The sequence below is a fragment of the Rattus norvegicus genome, chromosome 17 (genome assembly GCF_021556685.1).
Source record: "Rattus norvegicus strain SHRSP/BbbUtx chromosome 17, alternate assembly SHRSP_T2T, whole genome shotgun sequence".
Classification (NCBI taxonomy): Eukaryota; Metazoa; Chordata; class Mammalia; order Rodentia; family Muridae; genus Rattus; species Rattus norvegicus.
Genome location: NC_141550.1, coordinates 89,972,402 through 89,985,361, shown reverse-complemented (window position 1 = coordinate 89,985,361; position 12,960 = coordinate 89,972,402). Strand labels below are relative to the sequence as shown.

The 12,960-nt window shown below is 45.7% G+C and overlaps 1 protein-coding gene across 33 annotated transcripts in view; it reads right to left on the bottom strand.

The window, feature by feature from the left end:
• Positions 1-12,960, bottom strand: part of Etl4 (enhancer trap locus 4) — an 817,363-nt gene that overhangs the window by 134,214 nt on the left and 670,189 nt on the right. For all 33 annotated transcript variants that reach the window (XM_087590293.1, XM_087590320.1, XM_087590317.1 and 30 more), the window contains 1 exon segment: positions 4,850-5,048. In XM_087590293.1, coding sequence (XP_087446419.1) covers positions 4,850-5,048 — 199 coding nt within the window.

The following is a 12,960-nucleotide window of genomic DNA, read 5'->3' as shown; positions in this document are numbered from 1 at the left end:
TATTCAAACCACCACAGAGGGTAAATGGATAAACTGGCACATCTGGATGATGGGATATTATTTACCCATAAAGCATGCAGAACACCAATGAGCTCTCGGGCCAGCGAGGTGCTATCTGCGGTAACCACACACCAGGGCAGGGCTGCCAGTTGGGCCACCGTTCCCGGCCTAAAGTTTTTTATTAAGAGGGGAAGGGGTGGTCTACGATGATGATCGAATTTATAAATAAAGAGCAAGGTAATGGACAAGCTGATAAATCTGAAGGTCCTCAACCTTCCTAATGCTGCAACTCTTTAATACAGTGCCTCGTGTTGTGGTGACCCCATACCATAAATTATTTTCACTCATACTTCATAACTGTCACTGTTGCCACCAAGTGGTGTCTCAGCTCCCAGGACCTTCAGAAATATGTGTTTTCCTGTGGGTGCTACCCACAGGTTGAGAACTGCTGATCTAGAGGGATAACATGTTTAGAGGATTTGTTAAAATTCTCAGTTCTGACAGAAATGAAAACAAAGAGATACCCTTATAGGGCCATGCCTCTAAGGCCGGGGAGGTGCAGAAGGGGTGGGTATTACAGCTACACTTCTAGTCCTCTGTGACACCAGGAGTTACACTGCTTCCTGGGACTCTGGGGACTGTTCTTCTGTGTGTCTTTGTGTTAAATAAGACCAGACACAAGGGGATTTCCTTAATCAAGGCAAGGCTGAGTAAGGACCTTGGAAAGGAGATTGTGTTTGCAGGCTCCTGGTGACTCACAGTTCCCCTTCATTCCAGTCGCTCATCAACCACAGTCAATTGCACCCTAGGCACCAGGTGCTTCCCAGAGGAAATTCCCAAACTCATCACAAGGAGGCAGTCGAGGGCAGCGTTAATATTGCTGGTCCAAAGCCGTCCTTATTTTCTGAGGTCACAGGTACCTTCATTTTGACAAATTTTGTCCCTTTGTTTCTTTCCAGAAGTTGGAAAATTCTCAAGTTAAATGCCCCTTATGGAGGAAACAAAATCGAACCCCTTGAAAAAATCTTTGACTTGCTGTGACTATGCGCTTATACGTGCGTTGTAGAGAGACTGGCTTCAGATAGAGGGTGAGAAGTTTACAGAAGCACAGGCAGACAGAAGTGTCCCCTCAGTAATCCCTGGGGCAAGGCTGTCAGTGCTCTGTACCCTATACTCTCTCTACTGGAGGAGGGGTTCCCCAGCTGGGCAGGTATCCACCTGCAAGGCCAGCTGTAGTGACAGCCAGAGGAAATTCCTCCCCTGAAGACAAAGGATCCATTATCCTGCAGGCTCAAGTTCCCAGGGATGGGGGAAGGCACACGGGAGGTTCTTATCTTTACTTTATTTGGCAAAGCAGGGGCAATCTTCACAGAGACCTGACACCCCACCACACACACACACACACACACACACACACACACACACACACACACACACACCATTTCCTGCAAAGCACAAAGGAGAAATTCCACTCCCAAGCTGGCTCCTGCCTCAGGGCTGACTGGCTAGGAAAGCACAATGCTCCTTAATCCAGGTGGAAGCTGCAGTCTGAGGAAATAGGAAGGCTCCCTCTGCCTTCACACTGCCCTGAGCAGTCTGCTCCCAAGCCACTGGGGTCCCAGAGACATCACTGTAAAATGCAGCTAATGAGGTCTAGGGTTCATACTTCCCTATTCTATGATTTAACTGCCAGGCCACAGAAACACACACACACACACACACACACACACACACACACACACACACACACACACACAGAGTATCCCCCCTGGCCTTCCTTTCTTATCTGCAAAACAAGGACCCTTACCTTAACAGCAAGTATATAAAATTAAGAGCATATGCCTTTAAACCCAGCACTCAGGAGGCAGAGGCAAGTGGATCTTTGTGAGTTCAAGGCCAGCCTGATCTGTAGAGCTAGTTAGTTCTAAGGCAGCCAAGTCTAACACAGTCTACGCTGGTCTCAAATTCACTCTGTAACCCATCCTCACCTCACACTCAAAATCTTCCCGAGTTAGCCTCACAAGTACTGGGATTTCTGATGTGCATGATCACACCCAGTTTGAAATTCAGTGTTAAAAATGATTCCAAGTGGGGCTGGAGAGATGGCTCAGTGGTTAAGAGCACTGGCTGCCCTTCCACAGGTCCTGAGTTCAAATCCCAGCAACCACATGGTGGCTCACAAGCATCTGTAATGGAATCCAATGCCCTCTTCTGGTGTGTCTGAAGACAGGGATAGTGTACTCATCCACATAAATATTTCTAAAAAAAAACTTAAAAAAAATAGATTTAATTCGAGATGAATAATTAAAACTCTAGGTGTTCTTACTTGATTATAATGTACCTTTTACATGCATACATACGCCATTAATATTAGCATACTCCATACTGAACCTTGTGTACGTGTCCAGTTAAAAAGCAAATGAAGGGCTAGAGAGATGGCTCTGCAGGCTGAAAAAAGTACCTGCCAGGCAAGCCTGATAGCCCGGGTTCAATTCTCACAACTCACATAAACCCCATGTGGTGGCAGGTGTCCATAATCTCAGCACTCTTTTTTGCTTTAAAATAATTTTTTAAAGAAACTTTTTAAAGATTTTTTAAAAGACTTCTTTATTTAATGAGTACACTGTAGCTATCTGCAGACACACCGGAGAAGGGCATCGGATCCCACTACAGATGGTTGTGAGCCACCATGTAGTTACTGGGAATTGAACTCAGAACCTACCGAAGAACAGCTGGTGCTCTTAACCACTGAGCCATCTCTCCTACCCTGATCCTAGCACTCTTACAGTGAGATGAGAGCTTGCCCAGAGTATTCCTAGCCTGGAATACTCAACCCAGCAATACTCAGCCCTGCACAAACAAGACTCTGCCTTCTAAGACAAGGTAGAAAGGTTATTTTCTGACCTCCTCCTGCATGCCATGGCCCATGGGCACCCGCACTCACCCATATATCCTTCACACACATATACACACGGACAACAGAAACAGTAGTAAAAAATAACAATAAACATAACTGGGTAAAATTTTAAAAATATTAACAGCATTGATAACATAAGCAACGATGTGTCTTTTAAGGTAGCTGGGGTACTATCCAAAGCCACACAAAGAGCATAAGCACTGTTTTGTTTGGCCTAGGGTTTGTCTGAACAGCCAGAATGGCTTCCGAACTCTCCTCTGGTTACTCTCTGCAATGAGGAAAGGAAATCAAGGCGTCGACTCACACCCATCTTCTCCTTATTCTTCCAACAACAGTTTGCTAGGTTTTATGTGGCAGAATTCAGTTGCCTTCTGCATTGATCCTTTACCTGACCCCTCTTCCCCCAGCTCCACCTGTCTGCAAACACAAATATTAAGTGAAACTCTTAAAATGTTGGGGGGTCAGAACACAAAACACCAGCACAGAGAGCAAGGAGATCTATACCCTATAACCTGCACATTATGTTAAGGGAGTGAGAAGGGCAACAGAAGATAAGAAGTGACCTTGTAATTCAGGGCATGAATAGCTGAGGTAAAGGCAAAAAGAGAGATTACACCTCTTGGTAAATCTGGTTAGATGAAAGCTGTGCCCCACACCTGAGAAGCCCCTCGTTTATGTTCTCAAACCAGGAGGGGAGAGGAGCATGACAAGTCCAGAGAGGCTAAGAGAAGCCACCTCTCAGAGTTCACTCAACAACCATTGTGCCTTCTGGGACTGAAGTGTGGCCAGTGGGATAGGCTCCCCTCTGGTTCATCCCTCGGTTATTCCCTTGTCCTGGAAACTGGAAAGCACTACCAATATAATGGCTAAAGTTGAAAATCCCAGACAATTCAGAGTGAGCCCAGCCCCAGAAACAGTCTGGACTTTGGCAAGGGTTAATTAAGACAAGTTAATCACGGTTACTATTGCTGTGATGAAACACCATGACCAAAGCAGGTTGGGGCAGACAGGGTTTATTCGGCTTGCACTTCCACATCACTGCTCATCATGGAATGATGTCAGGACAGGAACTCACAGGGCAGGAACCTGGAGGCAGGAGCTGATGCAGAGGCCAGAGAAGGGTGCTGCTTCCTGGCTTGCCCGATAGGATCAGCCTGCTTCCTGTTTCCTTATAGAACCCAGAACCACCAGCTCAGGGATGGCACCACCCATAATGGGGTGAGTCCTCTTGCTTCCATAACTAAGAGAATGCCCCGCTGACTTGATTTTATGGAGGCATTTTCTCAGCTGAGACTCCCTCCTCTCCAGTGACACTAGCGTGGGCCAGGTTGATAAAACTAGCCTGCACAACTTGACATTCTTTTTCGTTGGATCTCAAAGTCCTCACAAAGGCCTATAGGTAAAAGGCTTGTCTACCAGTCTGCACCGATCCTAGGCGGTGATGGCACCCTGGACCAGTGGAGCCACATGAGAGAAAGATCAATGGATCAAGGACTCTTGGCCCTTCCTTTCCCTGTCTGCATCCTAACCATTGCTTTGTCCTACCACAACAAACTCCACCATGATGTCTGTTCTCCCCACAGGAATAAAGCAACAGATTGGGGAATGGAGGCATCCTTCCTGCTGTGAGGTGATTCATTTTGTTCCTCCATAATTACTGCCTTCCCAGGCCCAAAAGCAAAGCAAATGAGTCAGCCAAACATGGACTGAAATCTTTAAAACAGTGAACCAAAATAAATTTTTCTGCCTTATGCAACAATATCTGGGGTAATTGTCAGTGATGGAAAACTAAACCAATATTGAACCAGCGAAGACTTCTAGGATCAGCACTTGCAGAGTAAGGTCAAACTGATATCTGAGCCCAAGGGCTCAGAAGCATAAAAACATGTACACATAGTACAGAGGCATGTGAAACAGCCTTTTGAAGCTTACCCAGGGATCTTTCCTTTGTTTGATTGGTCGATCTCACCACTGGAAGGCTTGCCCGAGTTCGACTGCCTCTGGCAAAAGGACTTGGTACGTCTCCCTCAGACATGGCTTCCAAAGAGTCACCAGATGTCTCTGATAAATGCTCAACCGGATCCCCCAAATTGGGAGGTTGAGGACTGTGGGACAGCTTGGGGCTTTTTGTCTGCAAAAGATATTTTAAAAGAAAGTGTTATTTCTATAAGAAAGCATTATTCATTATTAATTAAAGTTAATTTATTATTGCCATGTTATTTCCAGTACCAGCTGTGAACAGGAAGAAAACCACCATAAGGGTTACTCTGGGAGTCAGTAGTGTACAGCCCTGGAAAAAAATATTCTTGATGACCCCATTAGGAATTGTAATCGCTAGATGTCTACCTTAAGAATGGCGTAGGATGGGAACAAGCCCGCACTACAGGAAAGACTGGTGGAGAATCATTACCTTCCCTAGCGGATTCTCTCAGTTAAGGCGTAACACGTGGGACTGTGCACCTTTCTATGTGCCCAATGTGCTTATTAGCCTCACGCTAGGGTACACTGGTCTTCACCGTCTTCTACAAAGACCTGATGTCAGGAGCTGAAGAGATGGCTCAAGGATTAATATCCGCCAGCTAATATAAAACTAGCCTCGTTCACCATGGAATGAAGTCAGGACAGAAGCTCAAACAAAGCAGAAACCTGAAGGCAGGAGCTGACACGGACCCAGGTTCAATTCTCAAGACGCACAAGGCAGCACATAACTACCTGTACCTCCAGTTCTAGGGGATACCCTCTTCTGGCCTCTAGAGGCCTTAGTCATGCAAAAGGTGCATGCACAGACATACATGCAGACAGACACACACTCATACACATATTTTAAATAATTTAATTAAATTAAACTTTCCCAGCATAGTGGTTTAATCTTGGCACTCAGAAGGCAGAGGCAGGCAGATGTCTGAATTCAAGGCTAGCCTCATCTACAGAGTGCATTCCAAGACAGCCAGGGCTGCACAGAGAAACCCTGCCCCCAAAACCAAACCAAGCAAACAAATAAGCAGATCAAAACAACAAAGAAAACAAACAAACATGTGTTTATACTTCCGTAAGTGTTTATACTTCCGTAAGTGTTTATACTTCCGTAAGTGTTTATACTTCCGTAAGTGTTTATACTTCCGTAAGTGAGCTACACAGTGAGGGAGATGTTAATATCACCATTGATTGCTTGTTCTGGGGCAGAGGACACTCAGCAAGTTGTCTAGTTTTGTTTTTATCTCCCTTGCTAATCTGCAGACAAGTAATGACCCCACGTACACACTGCCTAATATAATTTCCCTCTGAATTACCCGTTTAGACTTCTATGTTAGGGAGTGAGTATGTCAGATACCCATTATCTGTTAATAGCTAATACTCCCTGAACATAAACGCTGGAGCAAGTACTGTCCAGAGCACCTGGAGATGTCAAACAGCTCCTGAATTAATTGGTGATGTGTATGGAGAGCCATAAATAACCCAAGGGAATTATGATAAAAGTATAAATGAATATCCACCAGAACCCCACTTCTATGCTCCAGTCCCTGCGTGGGACTAAGGATAGAATGATTCGGCCTGCAGACACGTGTACGCACTCTTCCTCATGGTGTGTATAATCCACAACATTAAGGAGAAGGGAGAAGACTGGGTGTGGTAGCGTACACCTTTAGTTAAAGCGCTTCGAAGACGAAGACGTGACTATCAGAATGAGGCCACCTTGGTCTAAAGAATGAGCTTCAGGACAGCCAGGGCTACACAGAAAAATCCTGTCTCTAAAAATCTGAGAGAGATGGGGTGCAATAGGGGGAACTTTGCCATACAAGATTGGTGGTAGAAGTTTGCTTGTGTATCTAGAGTCAAAAACATGTACATCTTGGTATCTAGGAAGAAAGAAATAGGAGAGATGGCCCAAGCCAGAGTATAAGGGAAACAGTGAGAAATGCAGTCTGGTTGAATGGACCAGCTTGTGCCAAGTCCACAGGACAGAAAGACGTTGTGGGGTGGGACGTTTGTCGGGGGAGAGAGCAGAAGAATTCTCACCTGACCAAAAAGTAATGGAGTGGCATTGACTATTCTAGGGGGAAAAGGGTGGATGGTGGCAGGATGAAGATGCTTTTCTAGATCACAGTGGCTGCTGGAGATGATACCAACAGGCCACATGGCAGAGAGGAGGAGCTACGGAACTTCACAGGGCAGAGAGGAGGAGCTACGGAAGTTCAGAAGGCAGAGAGGAGGAGCTACGGGAGTTCAGAGGGCAGAGAGGAGGAGCTTCGGAACTTGGTGAACCATAGAAAATGGACACATGGTCTCAATCTTTCCGTCTCCCCTGAGCCAATGCTGATCTACACCCCATGACTCTAGCCACCTTGTGGGAGGCAAACTGATTTAGAACAACTAGGCAGCTGACTTTATTAAGATGCCAAAGGAGCTGGGGGTGGGGGTGGGGATAGTGGTAGGGTACAGGCTGTCCGTAAGAGTCAGGCTTCTTGGTTTGTTGCATTCCTTGATTTCCTTCATGCAGCCTTAAAATGCCAGTCTACCAGGCACTTAACGTCAGGCACTGAAGCTTCCTGGGGAGTGATCTGTGCAGTCACGGGGAGCCCTGCTGTCCTGTGATCTGCACTTGATTTATAAGCCTCTGGGAATATCTGGAAGTTTGTTTTGTTTTTTGTTTTTGTTTTTAATTTAAATCAAGTGATACTGAAAATTATGTTGCCTTTCCTGTTTTAATGACTTACCTACTGATGCTTGAGTGAAGCCACAATTGTATGTGATCCTGTTGGTTAACAGACGATTCCTCTAGGCTTCTCCCAGGGACCTAGGCTTGCGTCATCACCCACTACAGGCCGGGTGCAGCAGAGGAAGGCAGTGTATACTGCTACCCCTGCCTCCGTTCTTCCGCTTCTGTTCCCTGCTGGCCTCTCTCTTTTGTTCTCTTTCTGTCCTTCTCTGTTCCCCCTTTCTCTGCCTCTATGCCGTTTCTAGGTCCTCACTCCCTTCCCTTCCCCCACAATAAACTTCCCTTGCATCAGGCCTGTCGCTGGAGTGGTTTCTCAGAGGGCACCCTGGCCTGGGCCTGCCAGATACCACCTGCTGTCAGCGCGCTTCCGTTTCATAGCAATACTACTAGGGGGCTCTTGTAAAGATGGCATCATCTCCTATTCATTACCCAGACAGCCACACTTCGCTGCACCTCACAGGACCCTCCCACAGTGGGAAACACAAAGTCAGTTATTCCCCTCCCTCCCGTGACCCCCGGGGATGTGCCTTCCAGAGATGCCTGCATATCCAAATGAAACTCAGCCATTACAAGCGGATGAGATTATGAAGCAAGATTCCAGCCAGAAACAACGCCATTAGCAGGCAAATCACCCCTTGGGTTTGTTTTCATGTGCAAGCTTCCAAAGCAGATTATTTCTCAATTTACTTTTTATGAAGTTGGCTTCTATTATGGTGAAGTGATACTCTTCCTGACTGTTTTTCTTTCAGTCTGGGATCAAACCAAGCATATTATCCGACTAGGGAAATAGCCCTAAATCTCACTCACCTACCTCACCAAGACATGAAGAAATGGCTGTGTTCACCAAGGACAGAGCTTCTTAATTACGCTAAACAGCATCTCAAGCTAAGTGTGTTCTACCCAGAGAGGCGGGTAGGTGAAGAAGAAGGATTCATTTAGCCTAGCAAAGAGCAAGAAACAGTATTCCTTTGAGCCTTACACAGCATTTGTCTTCTGTGCTGTAGACACCCCAGCAGCCTATGGCTGGCACAGTGTGTGTGCTGAGCTGCGACTTTCCATTGCAATAGGTAATAATCCTTGAAGAAAATGAACCATCAAATCTCTATTTCTCGTTCAGGGTCATCACAGTAGTGAGTAAATATAAAAATAGAGATGAAAGGGCTGATATTTTTTTTTAATTTCCTATATATAAACTATTTGGTTCCAAATGTATACGTCTCTTGATTTTTATGTCACTGGGTTTCTTGTTGAAATCTACCCTAGCACATTAGCAATTTCCTCAAACGCTGCACCTTCCCCTCAGATGCTAACTTCCTGCTGAGCCATCCTTGGCTCACAGAAAAGACAAGAGAAATGGTTGGCACTGGTATTAGATAACTCGTGATCTGCTACATTGAAAAAGAATGCACTTGGGCTACTTGGCCTGCACCCAGCATACGCTGGGACACAGTTTACCCAGCACCCACAGAGCTGTGAGTTCAATCCCTAATGCTACATGAGTTGGGCATGGTTACACTCCGGAGCACTTGAGAGGTAGCGATAGGGACTCAGAAGTTCAAAGTCATCTTCAGCTACATAGCCAAGGACTGTCTCCGAAAACAAACAGCAAAACAGAATCACATTTCTGTAACATATAAACAGGAAGAGCCATGTGGGCATGCCACCGTGAGGAGAGAAGATTTGCAGGAATAAGAAATGGGGGTGTTGAGGACAGATCGTGGCTGGACGCTTGCCAAGCACACCCAAGGTTCGGGACTTATCCTCAGGACTGCAATATTAAAAAAATAAAAGTTAAAAATGGCTTGGGAGAGCAGAACTTGAGTATGGGAGACGTTGGGCTGCTATGAGCCCTTTCCCCTCATTGGACCAATCAGCAGCCGCCTAAGCATGATGAAAACGATCAAATTCTTTTTCTAAGACACCACCATGGGTCAGGGGGTTGACTGTGTTTATGAAACAGACCAAGGATGTGATGAGAAAGAAGAGCGAGAGAAGGGAGCACGCACACTTGTGGTGCTTCACAGGTGAGAGGCACTGGCCCCACTGCCTAGGAAAGCAACTCAGGGGCTTTCAGCTTCCAGTCACTGGTGGGGGTGGGGTATGTCAGGGGGTGGGGCCTACAGCTAGTTCTGCCCTTAGTTCCAGTTTTGTTCTTCCACTGTTTCCGGAAGATTCTACGTCTCATTAGCAAATGATCATGGTAAAAACCAATTTTAGTAGTCCTCCTTCCTGCCCAGGATGCTGCCCTACGCAGATTCATAACATGAGTGACAGCCAGGGAGAGCACTTAACTCTCTGGAGACCAAACAGACAGCATCAAGTGACTAGAGGGGATTATAACATAGAGGGGTGCTGCTTAGTTTCTAAAAATCTGAGTCAAAAAGAGATCCTGCCTTATGGCTCAAAGGTAATGGATGACCTGGGTTTAAACTCCAGAACTAAACAAAACAAACTTACACCCCTTACTATTCATAGATGTGGATATATATAATATATCCATATAATATTTATAGTATAATATATATGTATATACATATATATACATGCACACACACACATAAATATACCATACACATAAATATTTATATATATTTCCTATAATATATATACACATGTACATACACACACATAAATATATATAACACACACATACATATGAAAACACCTGATGTTGACTTCTGGCCTCCGTATGTATATAAACACTTATGTATACACTTACAAACATGCATGTGTAAACGCACATTGTATGGACGTTAATGTTCCCTAAAAGGGAGGCAGACTGCTCGCAGGATTTCAGATTTTGGCTTCATTCTGTTTAAGATAAAGACTTTTCCGGACCCTGCACCGTCCAGCTCTGTTGCCTGTGCTGTGGAACTGAGGGCTAGCCTCAGCCGTAGAAGAAGCAGGGGATGATGGGAACACTCTCTGGGCTACGCAAGCATTTTCCTTGCTGTCCCATGATGACTCAGGACACTGATCTCCCTGCATTTCCATTACGACGAGTTTCCCAGTTCCCCAAGTGCCTCAATCCTGCAAGCACAAACGAGGACAGGGTGGTGTGTGTAGTCACGTCAGCCAACCCACTTACCCTTCCTAGAGCGTGTTTTTCCTCGAGGAGGACTCTGTCTCACTGAGCGGTGATGGTGTGAATTCATAAGGTTCTCTCCCATGACTTTATCTACAACTCTCTGACTAAATTTCTAGACATCATCTCTTCCTGATGACAGGAGAAAGTGGAGGGAAGGGAACTATCTCCTCGGGTTCTTTTTGCCCTGGACCCAACTGCTCCTATGTGGTAATCTCATTTAATCATTCGTGTAGCTTCAGAACAGTGCTCATTACTGTAGAAACAGTGCCTAAGCCTAGTACACTGAATTAGCAGATGATGGACTCCAAGCCCAGTATGTAGGCTACAAATCTGCTTCTCATTGCTGAGTTGCTAAACCAAGACTTAGAGATGCTGGCTCTGGGTCACCCTCTAGCAAGAATTGGTTAACATATAACCTTGGTCAACATATAACCTTCACTGGGTCACAGTTGTGTATGTGTTCCTATTTTAAATCCCTGTCTTGACAAGGGGAAGAGGGAGGAGTCAACACATCACTCAAACACATCACACAAAGAAGAAAGGGTACTGTGATCCAAAGGAGAGAAAATAGCCTACTAAGGCATCCTACATACTATTGACTTTACAGTACCTGCTCTTTATATACACAAGGCTAGACCATGTCTTTCTGGCACTACCGCTGGAGAATGCTGTACCTGCCTCTCATCACATTCCTCCAACATCCACCACAAACTGGATGCTTTGCTAGGGTTTCAGGTTTGTGCTTAGTGTGTGGTGTGGTGTGGTGTGTGTGTGTGTGTGTGTGTGTGTGTGTGTGTGTGTGTGTGTGTGTGTGATATTGCTGCATTTTAACACCACAGTCAAAGAGGAAAGGAAATCAAAGATTAATCATCAATGACTGCTTTTTCGTTCTCATTCTCAGACCTTTTAAACTCTAAACCAAAATGCTGAGGTCCAGCAAAACAAACCCGAAATGAAGTTTCCTGTGATATGCTAATTGCTAGACAGTGGGATGCCTGGCTGGCCAAAGTATTCAGATCACAGTCTGTTTTGAAAAGAAAAATCAACATTGCCTTAATGAACTTGTCCTTCATCCTAATGAATGCCCAGTTTGTCACAGAGCACTCAGAAACACAAGGCAAATGTATCCGGGAGGACTCATTCCTGGGCCTAGTTAATTACCTCTTTCACTAAATCATGACCCCTTGTACTTGAGAAACTTTGAAATTACCCTAGTCAAAGTTCTCCCTTGAACTGATGAGAGCTGGCTAACTGCTAGGAGCCAGCTAAGCACTGGCTCTGGGTCTCGTCTCCCATCTTTACTCTAGCAACACTCTATCTCTGGAGAAAATTCAGTTACTAGGAAGGGTCTGAGTAAGGCTCAGTTTACAGAGCCCTTTCCAGAGGGTGGTCAGCGATCTCCCCAATCCTGTGCTTTTCTTACATTTGAAGACTGAGTTTGTAACTGGAGATGGGAAGGGAGACAAAGAGTAAAGCACACCAGACCTCTGGGCTTTGGTCCTTACAGACACCCACCCACCCTGGGTGGATGCATCTACCTAGGTCCTTGTCCTCGAGGCCAGGCCTCTGCCATTCTCAGAACCCAAAGCCAGGTGACCTTTGGGAGCAGCCAGCCTAGAGCTCCACAGGGCTTCTTCTTTCCCCCACAGACTCGGTAACCCTTGGGAAAAAAAAAATCACTTGGATTCCTCAGCACCATCCTTATGATGATAGCTGGGGAGGGAGCACACTGGGCACGTCTGTGGACGTGTGAACCGCAGTATAAATGTAAGAAAGAAGTACAGGCTAGGCCTATCTCGTGACTATCCGATGGTCTCGACTCTAGATACCCAGAGAAATAGTGACGGAGCCTAATAAACCAGATGGGAGAAGGCACTAGAGAGCCCTGCTGTCAATCAAGAGCAAGGCACAAGCCCACTCAAGATGGAGTGCTTGACGTCTTCCTGGATGTTTCACGTTGGGAATCAGGACACACCAGCACTACTTCCAGCCCCATAGAGAGAAAATGGGAGTTTAAGTTCGAGCCCTTTTTGGAACGCCAACTTGCAACTCTTCCGTGGTTCTTTAACTCCCTTCCCTTGAGCTCTGACAAGTCAGTATTTCCGCTCTCTTGTTTGGACGAAGGTTACTAACTCTTCTCTCGGATTTATTTTGATGACTTTTCACTGATAAACTGTGCCCATACCCTGTTTCTTCAAGGCTCGTATATCAGTGCTTCCCTCCCTCTTCCTCCGAGGG